Source organism: Entelurus aequoreus, linkage group LG12, assembly GCF_033978785.1.
Source record: "Entelurus aequoreus isolate RoL-2023_Sb linkage group LG12, RoL_Eaeq_v1.1, whole genome shotgun sequence".
Taxonomy (NCBI): domain Eukaryota; kingdom Metazoa; phylum Chordata; class Actinopteri; order Syngnathiformes; family Syngnathidae; genus Entelurus; species Entelurus aequoreus.
The window spans coordinates 33,590,201-33,607,701 of record NC_084742.1 but is presented as its reverse complement, the minus strand read 5'-3'; the positions used below and the strand labels follow the sequence as shown (position 1 = coordinate 33,607,701).

The 17,501-nt window shown below is 40.1% G+C and overlaps 1 protein-coding gene across 1 annotated transcript in view; it reads right to left on the bottom strand.

Annotated features, from left to right (window-relative positions):
* Positions 1 to 637: 637 nt before the first annotated feature.
* Positions 638 to 17,501, bottom strand: part of LOC133661268 (ATP-binding cassette sub-family G member 4-like) — a gene marked incomplete at its 5' end in the record, with an annotated part of 24,710 nt that continues 7,846 nt past the window's right edge. The window contains 13 exons of the mRNA XM_062064408.1: positions 638 to 1,358; positions 3,681 to 3,799; positions 3,867 to 4,025; positions 6,420 to 6,520; positions 7,954 to 8,122; positions 8,213 to 8,308; positions 8,398 to 8,525; positions 8,602 to 8,716; positions 10,747 to 10,870; positions 15,755 to 15,900; positions 15,967 to 16,017; positions 16,085 to 16,217; positions 16,280 to 16,397. Coding sequence (XP_061920392.1) covers positions 1,127 to 1,358; positions 3,681 to 3,799; positions 3,867 to 4,025; positions 6,420 to 6,520; positions 7,954 to 8,122; positions 8,213 to 8,308; positions 8,398 to 8,525; positions 8,602 to 8,716; positions 10,747 to 10,870; positions 15,755 to 15,900; positions 15,967 to 16,017; positions 16,085 to 16,217; positions 16,280 to 16,397 — 1,691 coding nt within the window. The remainder of the gene's footprint in view (positions 1,359 to 3,680; positions 3,800 to 3,866; positions 4,026 to 6,419; positions 6,521 to 7,953; positions 8,123 to 8,212; positions 8,309 to 8,397; positions 8,526 to 8,601; positions 8,717 to 10,746; positions 10,871 to 15,754; positions 15,901 to 15,966; positions 16,018 to 16,084; positions 16,218 to 16,279; positions 16,398 to 17,501) is intronic.

Below are 17,501 nucleotides of genomic sequence, written 5' to 3'. Positions count from 1 at the left end.
CTGCTTATTTTGTCAACTATTTTGCATTGGTCTATTTTTAAGAAAAATGTTAATTGCTAGGTGGGATGCACACGACCAGAGGGTTCAGACTGGTTGCATTCGATACACGTGGGAATTATATCCACATACGGAAGAGGCCTGGGCCAGATTTTAAAAATGTGAAATTGCAGAGTTTACATTGACAGGCGCAGTCAGGGCTTTGAAGGGATCCGGTTTGGTGGCTGTAGGATTAGGTCTCTGCTTCTTGATGTGGTCCTGATGGGGAAGAGCTGAACGAAGGGGCTGGGGAGAGGAAGTCTGGGATTCTCTGCTTAGGCTGCTGCCCCCGCGACCCAACCTCAGATAAGCGGAAGATGGTTGGATGGACATTGACATAAAAAATCCAATACAGGTCAAATATGGGCCAAAAAACTGGATTTGCCCTGCAATGTGAGCTAAGCCTAATTGTACAATACACATTTATTAACATTATGGCAATACAAGAAAAAAGCATCGGCACAGCTACTTTGATACTAAGCAGAATGGAATTTTGTAGCATCTTCTGCATAAAATATATATCTTTAATATAACGATGCAGGAAGCGGCATTTGCAGCGTGACCCCAAAGATGCAGAGACGACAGCCGGAAGACAAGAACATAAGTGAAATAATATTTAATTAACAAAAGGTGAATACAGCCAGGAAGTGCGCAAAACACAAAACTTCATCGGGAAACATACTCTCAGTAGACTCGCAAAGGCAACTCTGTACAGGCATATAAAGGAGCCCGATTGGGACAGACCTGTCCCAATCGGTCTGCACTCAGTAGCAGACAGGGGAAGTGAACTACAAATTAAGAGCACTGGACAGGACTAACAAAACATGTCTGAAACAGTCACCAGAAAATGGCAAGCATTTACTATGTTTGTCTGTAAGAAGTTTTGAGAATCACTGAGGGACAAGCGGTAGAAGATGGATGGATGGATGAGCTTCTAAAAACATTTATAGAATAGATTTTGAAGTGTCTTAATAATTTAACATTTAACATCACAGCCTGTTCAGTCAGCTCCGTTAGTAACAACACAGCAGCAACAATCTTAATGGTGAAAAGTGAATACATAACAAATGAACATTACATTTACATCGGCTTAACGATCTGCATTGACTTTGTACTGAAGGACCAGGAAAGTGGCCGTTCTGAGGATCACAAAGAAAACCCCCAGCACGATGAAATCCACATACAGCTTGGCGTCCTCCACGTTCAGCATGATCAGGACAGACTCTGGATTTTTGAAAGCACACCCCAGGTTCACGTCGAAGCACTCCAACTCTGTGCGGTTCATCCCGTAGATGGAGAGAATCACTCCCTCGAAGCCATACCTGAAACCACACATTTCAACATATGCTACCACTTAAGTGTTTGGATTACTTGCAAATATCTAAGAAAAACACATTTATGCCACTTACCATTATACACATTTATGCCACTTACCATTATACATAAAAAAACCAACCTATCAGATCTACATTCTTAGGAGAGCACGCCATTTTTAGGTTGAATCAATTTCTAACCTTGCTTCAACTGTTTACAGGCTCAAAATGGCCATTAAGCACTTTTTTAAAGTCATTTTTTCAAGATCTCATTCATATCCTATATTTCTCATTTTCTCCTTCCCTTTCCTACCTTTACATCTCAATCTGTTTATAGGGTAAAATCCATAATGCAGTATATATTGCAGCTTCCTGCGATAGCGATTTATGTCACAACATATTTGGCATAGATAGGCTCCAGCGCCCCCCGCCACCCCTCAACATAACAGTGATTAAAAATCCCTCATTGACATTATCGTTAGACATTTAGTTTATGAGATGCGATGCAAGTGTAAGCCACTGTGACACTATTGTTCATTTTTTAAAAAAAAATTTAAATTAATGTTTGTAATGATAAAATCAATGAGGGATTTTTAATCACTGCTATGTTGAAATTGTTACTAATATTGATACTGTTGTTGATGATATTCATTTGTGTCTCACTACTTTTAGATTGTTCCGTGTCATGTTTATGTGTCCTCAATTGCTCTGTTTATTGCTATTCTGAATGTTGCTGGGTCGGGTTTGGTTTTGAAACTGTATTGCATTATTATGGTATTGTTGTGTATTGTTTTCATAAAAAAAAAATTAAAAAAAAGTTTTTGAAGAGAATTGTGTTGAATTGAAAAAAAATCGATTTTGAATCAAATCGTGACCCCAAGAATCGATTTTGAATCGAATCGTGGGACACCCAAAGATTCACAGCCCTACTACTTTATATTAGAGATGGCAACAGTGGAGGATGAATGTCCCATAACAAGATAGAGAAAAAGAAGCTTATCGATTACGGTGTCGGCACAGACTACAAAGGTGGCTGACGCAATTTTTCAGGATTTATGCAGATCCCAAATACAGATCAGCAGGTAACAGAAGATAAGAAAAGTTGCTTTTGCATAATATTGCGAAACAAAACACCAGATATGTCTTACCTTATACACAAACCGTAATACTATTATGTTGAAGCACAGTACAATCCGGCTTCATAGCTTACCAAATTCGTACTAAAACATTTTGATGGATTTTTGAGCGCCGTGTATAATGTTCTATATTTTCAATGGAACATATAAAATGTTGGTGTTTACTTGAGTCATATTGCCATCATCTTGCAGTCTACACGTATCTCTTATGTTTGACTGCGATCTACTGATCACACTTGTCTTTTCACCATGTTCCAAATAAAATTGTTTCGAGGTTGGTAAGCAAAACCAGAATTATTCCGTACATTAGGCACACTGGGTTATAAGCTGCACTGTTGAGTTTTGAGGGGGGAAAAAAAGGATTTTTAAGTGTTATAGTCCGGAAAATACGGTACATGTTTTTTTAACTGAACTCACGGGCTGCCAGTGGAATAACCCAAATGATGAAAAAGAGGACCTCAAATGAAACATTGAGGAACACTACCAGTACACCTAAAGAAGTTAACAAATGACTACTGACAATCTGAAGTTAACACCTTAGTTACATAAATTACATTACGAAAAAAAATAAGCAAAAAGGACTTAAAGGGGTGCCCTGAGAAACGACTTCAGTTATGTAAAGCGTAGGTTTGGACCCCAGTGTTGTTTGCTAGCAAAGTTAAAATACCAATGCGATGACCTGCCTATGTGTTTACAGTTGTACAAGTTATCTATACAACGGGAGTACTATAGAAATTTCTGCAAAAATGTTTGTCCCACAAGTTCCCGGGCCGAATTTGGCTGCCGGGCCACCAGTTAAATGGTCCTGGTCTACATGGATTATCCTGGTACAAAAGGGCGTAGCAATGGTTACTTGAAATTCTCTGCTACTTGGTAAACGGCTAAGTTTCCAAGCACAGTGTTTACTGAAATTATTTAGGACATATACTGGTATCAAATGTATTGTTTTCTTACGTTTTGGCTGACATTTCAAATTTTGTGGAATTGTCTTCATTGACATAAGGCAATTACCATAGCAGCCCGGCCATCTGATTCTTTAAATGACTAGTTAATTTTAATTGTGAAGTGGATACAATGGTTTGTTAATGGCATAATGTGTTTTTCTTTAGAAAACAGAATGTATCTGCAGGTGATCCTAAAATTTTGCGTGGTCGTATAAGTCCAAATTGACCAACAGTAGTGTAGGTGACGATACCTGAGGTAGGATCCATAAGAAGTCCACTGTAGATAATGAGGAATGGTTTTGAAATTCACAAAGTAGCCAGAGAAGAGGATGACAGGTATGGCTGTGATCGGACCCACAAAGGTTGCAACCTACAAACCGACAAATAATGAATGAGCTGTAAGGTGCAGTAAGATACTTCAGTGGTGTATGCCTTACCTGTGGCGAAGGGGATGCCGCCCCTATGAGCATCCCCAGTGTCTGGGCTACCATGGAGATGCATGTGGACAAGGTGATAAACAGCAGAAAACGTGATGCATCAGATGGCTGCCGAGTCATCCAGTACACAATACTGCAGTATAGGATTGGGCAGATCAGCTGAAAAATAAAAAACAAGACTTGGGAGTGACTCGTGTATTTCATATATCGTGCACAACTATGTCAGTACGAGGGCATTGAGGGTTGAGGGCAAAAGGGATCTTTTTTTGCGGATGGTGGCCTTGTCAGATTCTGTCATTTAATAATATTGTACAAAAAAAACACAAAAAAATATTATAAAATATCTGCAATAATCCATCCATTTTCTACCGTTTGTCCCGTTCGGGGTCGCGGGGGGTGCTGGAGCCTATCTCAGCTGCATTCGGGCGGAAGGCGGGGTACACCCTGGACAAGTCGCCACCTCATCACAGGGCCAACACAGATAGACAGACAACATTCACACTCACATTCACACACTAGGGCCAATTTAGTGTTTCCAGTCAACCTATCCCCAGGTGCATGTCTTTGGAGGTGGGAGGAAGCCAGAGAAGCCGGAGTACCCGGAGGGAACCCACGCAGTCACGGGGAGAACATACAAACTCCACACAGAAAGATCCCGAGCCCAGGTTGAACCCAGGACTACTCAGGACCTTCGTATTGACGTTGCTTAAATCAAATTAATAATGTAAGACTAATTACACCCCATATCACAAATATGAGATGGTTCAGCTTGGACACCTCACCTTTAAAGCATTCGCACACAGCACCAGCGTTTTGGAACAAGGAGAGGTGATAAAACAAAGGTAAAAATGTAATACATCTATTTGTGGCAGCATAGTAGGAAGTTATGTTAAGTTTCACTTTTGCATCTCATTGCCCATAACTGTGGTGTGTTCAAGGACCCTTGATTAAAGTTAGAGGCATCACTAGTTTTTAAAGACCAGGGGAAGACTTCCCTCCTGGGAAAAGCATTAATAATAAAATCATAATGTATTTGTAATGATCTGACAGCAGAGTGTTGCAGTGCCTGGTTTCTTGGTCACGGGGCGTGGCCATCTGCGTGCATGATACTCATTTCCTCCTGACAGTTTACCCTTCCAGTCGTGTACATCTCCTCTCCACAAACGCTTCTCATTCCTTTAGGCTTTGTCCCAGCGTTGCTGTGATGTGTTAAATTGTTACTTCTTCACACGTAAAGTGTCCCATTTCTGTTCCTCACGCTTTAAGTGTGCATCCTTTGTTATTTTGTCCTCATTCCTTATTCATACACTGGTGTATGAATGTTTAGTCGTTATTGGAGGGGCTGCCGGCGCAAATTGGCAGCCACGCTTCCGTCAGTCACCCCCAGGGCAGCTGTGGCTACAAATGTTGCTCAACATCAATGTTTGAATGTGCAGTGAAAGAATGGGTTCTCAGTTCTCTTTGAAGTGCTATAGAAATCTATCCATCTATCCATTTTCTACCGCTTGTCCCTTTTGGGGTGGCGGGGGGTGCTGGAGCCTATCTCAGCTGCATTCGGGCGAAAGGCGGGGTACACCCTGGACAAGTCGCCACCTCATCACAGAGCCAACACAGATAGACAGACAACATTCACATTCACATTCCCACAGTAGGGCCAATTTAGTGTTGCCAATCAACCTATCTATAGAAATCTAATCCATTCTTATTTATACAAAATAAATGATAAATGGGTTATACTTGTATAGCGCTTTTCTAACTTCAAGGTACTCAAAGCGCTTTGACAGTATTTCCACATTCACACACACATTCACACACTGATGGTGGGAGCTGCCATGCAAGGCGCTAACCAGCACCCATCAGGAGCAAGGGTGAAGTGTCTTGCCCAAGGACACAGCGGATGTGACTAGGATGGTAGAAGGTGGGGATTGAACCCCAGTAACCAGCAACACTCCGATTGCTGGCACGGCCACTCTACCAACTTCGCCACGCCGTCCCATTTAAAAGGTAATATATTTTTTCAAAACAAAATCTAAATATTAAGAGTTTTTCTAGATACATTAATACCATAATACCCAAGTCAAAAACCTAATTACAGTTCTATCATGATTTAAAAAGCTGTTTTTAACCAAATCCATGCAATAGTTAGTTGCTTAGTGCATGTAAACATTCCAAGTGTGTGTGTATGATGCAGCGACGTTGAGTTTTGGGTTGGATTGGGGCCTCTTTAGGAGTCTTGTGTGGGGGAGCCCACAATTTGGTGCTACACCCCTGAGCCAAGGCATCTAGTTTCGAAAGCCTCCCTGGTGAGGTGTTACGGGCAACCGTGAGGAGGCCCCCGGAGTAGATATAGGACACGCTGAAAAAATTACATCTACCAGCTGTCTTGGAATAGCTGTGGTGTTCACCAGGTGGAATTGAAGGAAACCGGAAAGTATATGGGTTTCCCTACTAAACTGCTGCCATCAGGACCCACACCTGGCTAAGCGGAAGAGGATGGATGGACGGACAAACAGGATGCTGTAATGTGACGTGTGTTGTATGTCAAAACATTACCTGGAATGGAATATCCGCAATTGTTTTGGCAAGGTAGTAGGCTTGTAGACTGTACCAGGAATTCAGGTGTTCCCTTACAAACACGGACATTTCCAGAGGAACTAGATGGAAAAGCAGAAACGCAGTAAGTAGCAAATTCATATACATTGGTACTTCACCTCACAAGCTTAAATCGGTTCCATGACAGAGCTTGTAATTCTAAAACAAGCATTGCAAAACAGCGTCTTTACCCATTGAAATCAATTTTATTTAATTGGTGCTTGGATCCACCCAAAACAGCTCAATTTTAACATGCAACAACCTTTTGAAAAAGAAAAACAAAAGACAAGAAATGTATGGAAAAAAACACTCAGAGGGGGTCATAACATGTCACATTTACTCAAGTAACCTCTTGTTAAATTGTACTGGAGAATAATTTTAATGCTACAAACTTTTTTACTTTTGCTTTTAGTGACATTCCGATCACTTTATTTGTATCATTATTTATTTGAAATCTGCTAGCATCGTGTTCATTTGGCTCATTAAGAGAGACTTCTTCCAGAGGTCATTTCACTAATCAAACAGAGTCTGGCAGTCACATGAGGTGTAGTAGTTTGTTTTAAAGTAGTCACATGAGGTGTAGTAGTTTGTTTTAAAGTAAGTATTTTTTGGACATGTGGACATGCAACCTTGCTCCTGCTCTACAGTCTTTAATAGTAACAGTAATTCAGTACAGTACGAGTCATTTGGAAATATTAACTTCGGCTCACTTACTGATGCATAGATATCCCGATGGCTAGTCTGCAGATGGTGCTCCAAGTTGGTTGTATTTTACCGGAGAAAATGGAGCCACAGGGTTTACAAGTTGTTTTGTTGACTATGGCTGCAAAGGTGTCTTCTCTTGTATTGTATTGTCTTGTATTGCGTCTTGTATTGCGTCTTGTTTTCCGGGCGAAAAATCAAAACAGTGTCCATTTTAAAGATGCTAGTTCTGATTGGATACCTTTTGCTATCATGCAACTGTGATTGGCTATTTTCTCCCACCCACCGACAGACTGAATTAAAATATGATTGGATTTTGTCTTTGTCAATCTTCTCGTCTCGTTTTTATTCGTTAACTAAATTGTCAATTGTGTCATTGTTTAAGTCAACATACTTAAGGAAAATAGGTAGTTGACAGTAACGAAGACAAATAAAATTTGGCAACAAAATTTATACTGCAGACTAGCAGCGCTACGCTCAAACTGCCTGCCTGTTTTTGATGATTTCTTTCTTGAATTCAAATAATATATTTCTCTGTCACACTCACTTTCTTAGTTTCAATGGTTGGAAAACAAAGTTATGTCGATCCCTAGCTATAAACTATTGCTAGCGAGTAAAACCGGATGTTTTGGGGCGTATCTTACGGGGTTACTTCTGACAAACACTACAAGAAGTGGTTGGAATGTTCGTTACACACATTTTTGCTCGCAACTTACGAATAAATTAGCTGAGAGACAGCTCTTATCTCAAAAAACTCGTAATTGGGGGTCGAGATAGCACCGTGTTTCCTTACAGGTTAGAATGGTGGGCATCAGGGCGGCAAACATGAGGAACAGCATGGAGAAGAAGAGGAAACTGGTGTTGTTGAACGCTTTGTCTGCATCATTTCCAATTTTGAGATAAAGCAGGCCAATGAGGAGTCCAATCAGGATGTGGGATATCACTCGCAGGTGGGTCAGCAACTTTTGACACAACAAACACAAGTTAATCCTAAAAATCCTGTCCGAACATCACCGCAATTTCCTGATACCGGAGCAGAAAGGCTTTTTTACGGTGTCTCTGCATATCGTCTTGATGTTTCTTTTCAAGAGGATGTAGAACTGTTTGATGGTACTGGTGCCATAGTTCTGTTTCTCAAAGTTTAAGGCCTAGAGAAAAAGACAAAAGAGGTGTTTTGTAATACTTTGTGCCGTGTTCAATTGTGCCGTGTTCAAGAAGTGCACAGCATTCCACTCACGTCCTTAGTGAGTACGAATGTCTTCACTTCCTCCGTGTTCTTGCTATCCTCACAGCACTGGCCCCCGTAAGCAGCCTGATACAGCACGGGGTTCATGTCCCCGTGCTCCCCTGACGCCACCTCAATGACTGGCGGTGGGAGAAACCTGTCAAACATCTTACTCGGGTCTTGACATACAGTTTTAATGGGAGATATTTCACTCACTGTAGTCTGCCGGATTGTGATACGGGGGGCAAAAGAGGCCCAGGCTGTTAAGGTGAGGGATGAGGTGGGAGACTGTTCCGGTGTATACACATTGGCCTTGACTGAGTATGTACAGCTGGGGGGCAAAGAAGTGATAAAAAAATCACATGTTGGAACTGTGAACCTTAATCTACCGGATGTCGCCATGAACAAGATTTTGATTGTGGCCCCCCTTTTGCTCTTTAGTCTTTATTATTACTCGTGTAACTCTCTAGGGCAAGGATAGTCAACTAAATTGTTTTGGGGGCCACATTTCTAGAAAGCAAACTTTTTTCTTCACTATTAGTCTTTTTTTGTATATTTCTAAGAACCAGCATGCTCTACAGTAGACATTCGATTTTGGCCTATTTTGTCAGTTACAGGAGTGCTCTGCTACTTTTAAGGACCTTATGCAAAAAAGATAGTCAAATAATCATCTCTATGAAAAAACTCTTGAGTTTTAGAATCTGCTGGAAAAATGTGAGCCTCTCAAGAATTTTTTTACCTGAACTTGCGGGCCACCAATTGAATAGCCCAAATAATGGTAGAGGACCTAAAATAGAGCCTTGAGGAACACTACTGGCATAACTAAAACAAATGACCACTAGCTGCGTCTAAAGTTACAAGCTACAGCAACACCTTAGATAAATCACATTACAAAAAACATTTGTAACTGCCAGAAAGAAGAGGACTCAAAGGATTGCCTTAAGGAGCACCTCGGTTATGTAAATCACAAGTTTATTCTTTGCTAGCAGGGTTAAAATGTCAATGCAAGGATCTGCCAATGTGTTTACAGTAGTCCAAATTCCTCTACACAGGAGCACTTCAGTATTTTTAGGAATTTGCTGCAAAAATGTTTGTCTCACTGCCTGCAAGCCAGTTGCATCCCCCAAGACCATATTTTGTGGCCCTCTACTTCATAGTTTAATGTAATTGCAGCCCGTGCAGACTGGGCGGTAAATAGTTCATTACTGTACTGTATCTTTCGGGCTATGAGGCACACTTAAAATCCTGACATTTTCTCAAACATCGACAGTGCGCCTAATGTACGTATTAATTCTGGTTGTGCTTGTTGTGGTTGTGGTACATGGTGTAATGCTAAGTGTGACCGGTAGATGGCGGTTACACATAAGAGATACGTGTGGACTGCAGGTTCACGCCTGTTCAATAAATGACGGTAGCAAGTACTGGTAAGCAAGCAACACCAACACTTTAATGTTTCATAGAGAATATAGAACATTACACACTGCGCTCAAACATCTGTCAAAATGTTTTAGTACGACGTTGGTAAGCTATGAAGCCGTACCGCTTGATGGCTCGTTGAAGCATTGCGGCTACCGTAGTTAGACGTAATGTGCTTCAACATACGGGTATTAATATGGTGTGTGTGTTTAAGGACCACAAAATGTCACATAGGAGACATTATCTGGTGTCTGGTTTCATCCTATTATGCAAAACCAACTTTTCTTAGCTATTGGTTCCTGCTGATGTGAGTTTGGGATTTACACAAGTCCCGAAAATTTGCACACGTCCGACATTCTAGTCGGTAAGATCCTTTTTCTCCATCCTTTTGTTCTGGAGCATTCATCCTGCACTGTTGCCATTTCTAATACAAAGCAGCGTACAGTTGTAACTTATCTCTGTCAGTAGACTCGCTATGGAAGCGCTAACAACTTCAACAAAATATGATGGGGTAAGACGCTGTCGAAGTTGAGGCAGGTAAGTAAGACCACCCATCCTGAAGAGACTATCAGGTAAGACCACCCATCCTGAAGAGACTATCAGAAAGCAGTTTAGAAAAAGGTCTGTAAAACATAATCTATGCAACATTTTGACCAAAGAACCACCATTACATGTTATGTAGACCACAAGTAAGTGCCTTCAATGTAGAAAACAAAATCATAATATGACCCCTTTAATGCGCCTTATAAGCAAAAAAATAAACCTTCGACATCGTCCTATAATCCGGTGCGCCTTATGGTCCCAAAAATGTAGTATATTATGGCAATCTTGAATCCCACGAGCAAGCGAATCCTACCTATATGCAGAACCCTATGTGCATGGGGACCCGTTTTTTTTGGTAAAATGTCAATGAGTGACGGAAGGGTCAGTGGTACTCAAATTTACCTTATCAAACATCTGGAAGAGGTTGCCACTGGGTTGATGAATGGTGCAGATGATCGTCCGTCCACCGTTTGCCAGAGACTTCAGGAGGGAGATGACCTGGACAGATGATGCGCTGTCTAAGCCACTGAGATGTCAAAGCAGAAAGATCCAGGAAAAGATTAGTTTGGATTATATAGAACAGGCATGGCCAAAGTGTGACCCTGCATCTTTGTTTTCTTTTACCGGTTTGCAGCTAAAATACAATTACAAACTAGGGTTGTCCCGATATCAATATTTTGGTACCGGTACCTGTACCAAAATGTATTTCGATACTTTGATACTTTTATAAATAAGGGGACCACAAAAAATGGCATTATTGGCTTTATTTTAACAAAAAATCTTACTGTACATTAAACATATGTTTCATATTGCAATTTTGTCCTTAAATAAAATAGTAAACATACGAGACAACTTTTCTTTTATTAGTAAGTAAGCAAACAAAGGCTCCTAATTTAGCTGCTGGCGTATGCAGTAACATATTGTGTCATTTTACATTATTTATTTTGTCAAAATTATTAAGGACAAGTGGTAGAAAATGAATTATTAATTTACTTGTTCATTTACTGTTAATATCTGCCTACTTTCTCTTTTATCATGTTCTATCTACACTTCTGTTAAAATGTAATAATTTATTCTTCTGTTGTTTGGATGCTTTACATTAGTTTTGGATGATACGACAAATTTATGTATCGATCCGATACCAAGTAGTTTCAGGATCATACATTGGTCATAATTTAAGTCCTCATTTGTCCAGGAACGCATTTCCTGAGTTTATAAACATAATATAAATTTTATTTAAACGAAAAAAGATTTTGTGATGCTAAAATATATCGATGTAGTCATAGTAGTATCGACTAGTTACGCTCCTGTACTTGTTATCGTTACAGTGATTGTCATGTGTAGATCCACCCATGCAGTTTGTTTACATTGTGACGCCGGTGAGCTATGGTGTGTAGTGAATCATGTTTAGCTATTCCTCGTCCTGCAGGAATGATACTTGTAAGAAACTCACTATTTGTCGCCATGGAGGCGAGGATTAGTAGCTAAAACACTGCACGTTAGGCGCTAGCTAGCTAGCTAGCCATGTCTTAAAGCCCCTCTTCCTGAGGGCGTTTCAGTGTTATAGCTTCACCTTTATTATAGTTTTTAAGCCAAAATGCGTCCGTTCTCCCTTTTCTGTCCGTGATTGTGTGCTGCCAAACATGCTCCTCTGCTCGTAAAACCAGCAATGTCACGACGACGCACAGTCATGCCCGTTAAAAAAAAAGGGAGGGGGCGGGGAAAACCAGTACTTTTTAGAGGCGGTATAGTACCCAATATGATCCCTTAATATTGCGGTACTATACTAGTACCGGTATACCGTACAACTCTATTACAAACACACGGTTTTCAAAAAGCTTAAAGAGATACACTATTTTACCTTAATTCTGTTTGTAATTATTGTATTGTAGCACTGTTTGTTTATATATGCTCATCCTTTCTTCTGCATTGTCTTTTCTACATATCGTTGCATGTTTATTTAGATGTTATTGTCTTCTGTGATGGATTGCAGGAAGAATAGTGGCTACTGTGTAGCAACTAATGGGGATCCATTTATAACAATTAAACAAAAAAAAACCTGCAAAAATGGAATGAAGCAAAAGGGCAGAAAAATGTTTAGTGATAATAGCACACGTTGTCGCCTATAATATAGAGGTGAGATCCTATTTCCTATCATAGCTATGTTGTGAAAAGTGAAAAATACCATCCCCACTTGGCACCGATGCAAGTTAGTAACAGCCACAAGTCAAACTGCCTGATTTGTTGCGGAAAGTGAAGCTATAGTGCTGCATGGGCACATACCACATGAACTATAATAGTAGTAATAATCTCGACTCACACTTTTCTACTACATTTGGGACAAAATATTGGTATTGCTTTATCACATGTGAAGCTTCGATGCAAGTATATATATATATATACATATATATATATATATATATATATATATATATATATATATATATATATAGAGAACAAAAATATAAATTATATATATGCGTGTATATATATATAGTATATATAAAATCTTGCATCCAAGCTTCATTTGTGATAAAACAATATCATGATATATATATATATATATATATATATATATATATATATATATATATATATATATATATATATATATATATATATATATATATATATATATATATATATATATATATGTGTGTGTATATATATATATGTGTGTATATATATATATGTGTATATATATATATATATATATATATATATATATATATATATGTGTATATATATATATGTGTATATATATATACAGTATATATATGCATATATACTGTATACACCAAACAAAAATACAAACACAACACTTTTGTTTTTGCTCCCATTTTACATGAGTTGAACTCAAAGATCTAAAACTTTTACTATATACACAACATACCTATTCCTCTCAATTATTGTTCACAAATCTGTCTAAATCTGTGTTCGTTGAGTATTTATTTGCCAAAATAATCATCCCACCTCACAGGTGTGGCATATAAAGATGATTAAACAGCATGATTATTGCACAGGTGGGCCTTAAAGGCTTACTGAAACCCACTACTACCGACCACGCAGTCTGATAGTTTATATATCAATGATGAAATCTTAACATTGCAACACATGCCAATACGGTGCAATTTTAAATTCCTCGGGGAACTTCCGGTTGAAAACGTCTAGATATGATGACATTTGCGCGTGACGTCAATGGTTGAAACGGATGTATTCGGACACCATTGTATTCAATACAAAAAGCTCTGTTTTCATTTCAAAATTCCACTGTATTCTGGACATCTGTGTTGGTGAATCTTTTGCAATTTGTTTAATGAACAATGAAGACTGCAAAGAAGAAAGCTGTAGGTGGAGAAAGCTGCAGCAACACAACCAGGAGGACTTTGATTTGGATAGCAGACGCGCTATCCGACGCTAGCCGCAGACCGCATCGGTGATCGGGTGAAGTCCGTCGTCGCACCGTCGATCACTGGAACGCAGGTGAGCACGGGTGTTGATGAGCAGATGAGGGCTGGCGTAGGTGGATAGCTAATGTTTTTAGCATAGCTCCGTGAGGTCCCGTAGCTAAGTTAGCTTCAATGGCGTCGTTAGGAACAGCATTGTTAAGCTTCGCCAGGCTGGAAAGCATTAACCGTGTTGTTACAGGTCCATGGTTTAATAGTATTGTTGATTTTCTGTCTATCCTTCCAGTCAGGGGCTTATTTCTTTTGTTTCTATATGCAGTTAAGCCCGATGCTATCACGTTAGCTCCGTAGCTAATGTGTTTCGCCGATGTATTGTCGTGGAGATAAAAGTCACTGTGAATGTCCATTTCGCGTTCTCGACTCTCATTTTCAAGAGGATATAGTATCCGAGGTGGTTTAAAATACAAATCCGTGATCCACAATAGGAAAAGGAGAAAGTGTGGAATCCAATGAACCCTTGTACCTAAGTTATGGTCAGAGCGAAAAAAGATACGTCCTGCACTGCACTCTAGTCCTTCACTCTAACGGTCCTCATCCACGAATCTTTCATCCTCGCTCAAATTAATGGGGTAATCGTCGCTTTCTCGGTCCGAATCGCTCTCGCTGCTGGTGTAAACAATGGGGAAATGTGAGGAGCCTTTCAACCTGCGACGTCACGCTACTTCCGGTACAGGCAAGGCTTTTTTTATCAGCGACCAAAAGTTGCAACTTTATCGTCGATGTTCTCTACTAAATCTTTTCAGCAAAAATATGGCAATATCGCAAAATGATCAAGTATGACACATAGAATGGACCTGCTATCCCCGTTTAAATAAAAAAAATTCATTTCAGTAGGCCTTTAGGCTGCCCACAATAAAAGGCCCCTCTGAAATGGGCTATTTTCTCTAGTGTCCTCTGCAATAGACATTTGTGTTTGGAATGACTTTTTTTCTTCAGCGTCCTCTGCAGTGGACATTTGTGTTTCTAATTAAAAAGGGCTGTTTTCTCTAGTGTCCTCTGCAGTGGACATTTGCGTTTTGAACGACAACATTATTTTCTTCAGCGTCCTCTGCAGTGGACATTTGTGTTTCTAATTAAAAAGGGCTCTTTTCTCTACTGTCTTCTGCAGTGGACATTTGTGTTATTAAATAAAAAATGGGCTATTTTCTTAAGCATCCTCTACAGTTGATATTTTGGTTTTGAATAAAAGGGCTTCTGCAGTGGACATTTGTGTTTTGCATTATAGACCTTCTTTGTTTCAAGCGTCCTCCACAGTAAAGATGTGTTTTTCATAACAGCGCAGTTTTTTTCATTATCCCCTGCAGTGGACATTTATGTTTTTCATGACAGGGCAATTTTTTTTCATTTGTGTTAGGAATGAATGAGAGGGCGATTTTCCCCCTGACGCTCTGACAGAATAAACATCAACTGCTGGTTCTCAGGAGGAAATACTATACATTTGCACACATTTATGAAGCATGGCGTGGCAAAGTTGGTAGAGTGGCCGTGCCAGCAATCGGAGGGTTGCTGGTTACTGGGGTTCGATCCCCACCTTCTACCATCCTAGTCACGTCCGTTGTGTCCTTGGGCAAGATACTTCACCCTTGCTCCTGATGGGTGCTGGTAGCGCCTTGCATGGCAGCTCCCTCCATCAGTGTGTGAATGTGTGTGTGAATGGGTGAATGTGGAAATACTGTCAAAGAGCTTAGAGTACCTTGAAGGTAGAAAAGCGCTATACAAGTATAACCCATTTATCATTATTTATTTATAAATATTTGACATGTAATATAAATGAGATCCTTAGCTGAAACACTCATGTTGAACCTAACGTCATACGCCACAAGCCAATTCATCATTTCAGTGCAAGCCACATATCATATTCTACGCTAAACTGTGATGCCAAATCAATGCAGTATTTGGTGTAAAACATGGAGGTACAAAGTCCGAAAGTGGTGACATCGTACCTGATGGGCTCGTCAAAGAACATAACAGGAGGATTGTTGACCAACTCAAGAGCAATGGCCAGTCTTTTACATTGGCCCCCTGAGAGATGGTTGGTCCGTGTTTTAGCACAGATCTGAAGCCCTAAAGCAGTCATGATGTCGTCCACCTGTGACAAAGTATCTATTACTAAATAAATATAAAGCAGTCAGGAAATGTATTTACTCGGACATACAAGTTTCTTTTTGACTGCCATGTTCTCATTGAGTTTCAGATTGGCAGACACCTAAAACGCAAAGAACACATCATTACTGAGATCATGTTTGCAAAACCAGACCCATCCCCCGCCTGACCATCATGGCCTCCTTGGTGGTTAGGTGGGGCATCAAAATGTCGCTCTGCATGATGTAGCAGGACATCTTCTGGAAGATCTTCAAGTTCCTTGGACGACCATTCACCAGGATTTGGCCAGTCCTGCCCGACTCTCTGTATCCAGACAACAATCAGAAAAAGTACTTCCTGTGTGCCGTTGTGGACTGCCAACTTACTTGTATCCCGCCAGGATGTTCATCAGGCTGGACTTGCCAGCTCCAGATGGCCCCATGATTCCGGTAAGATCTCTGCTGTTGAATTGTCCAGAAAGACGATTGAGGAGGGTTTTATAACCTGAAGAGACAATATTATATACTGAGAACCAGACTCAGGGGCGTAGCACCAAATTTTGGGCCCCCATACACAAGACTCCTAAGGGGCCCCCTATCTCACCCTGAATCCAACATCGCTGCCTCATACATACACACTTGGTATGTTTACATGCGCCAAAAAAGAAAATATTGCATGTATTTGGTTAAAACCAGCATTTTAAAACACATAAACCTTAATTAGGTTTTTTGACTTTTTAAAAATGTGACTAACATCTAGATAACCACCCCTAACATATTAGGGCCCGAGCAACAAAAAAGCAGCAGAGGCCCTTTTGAATTTGCCTCTGTTTATTATTATTCTCTCACTTCGATCCCATTTTTGAGGCCCTGAACAAGCACGAAAACTCACCAATTTTTTGCAAGCACCTCAGGTCAGGCGAAAAATGTTTTTGGGGTCCCAAACACGAAATTTCAAAATGTAATCTCGAGTGCCTTTTTGAAAATAAGAATAAATTGGCACCTGCCACCAGATTAATGTATCGTCAGGAAAATCTCTAGAGACGTCTATCATGACAGGACGCACGTAAAAGTCTGAAGAACTCATATTTAAAAACAAACTGGAAGTCGGCCATCTTGGTTTCCGTCCAAAAACAGGGGGCGTACTTTAAAAAAAACTCGTCCTAGGATCTTTGATCAATTGAGCCACAGTTAAAATGATACCTACTAGACAGGCAAGCAATGATAAATTGTGAAGGAATTTGAATGTGGGCGTGACATGGCGCCAAACTTTGATCTGATGGTTTGCCACAGAACTTTCAACATTTGTAACTCGGCTACACAAATTCAGATATTGGTAAGATTTTGTTGAAATGATGGATGAAGATGACACCTTGAAGTGCTGGATGGGTCAGTACCTATTCATTCATTCACTCATGGTTGGGCAGCGCCTAGCTGGCAGCAAAACCTGCTCCTTGCCATCACCAATCAAACTGTCTTTAAATGATCAGCTCTCATTCCAAACTGATGAGGCTTTAAGTTCCGGAACTGATCATGGCTAGACCTTGATATCGACACCAATTGAGAAATTGAGGAAGACGTGACCATATGCATCATGCGTGCCCGCCGA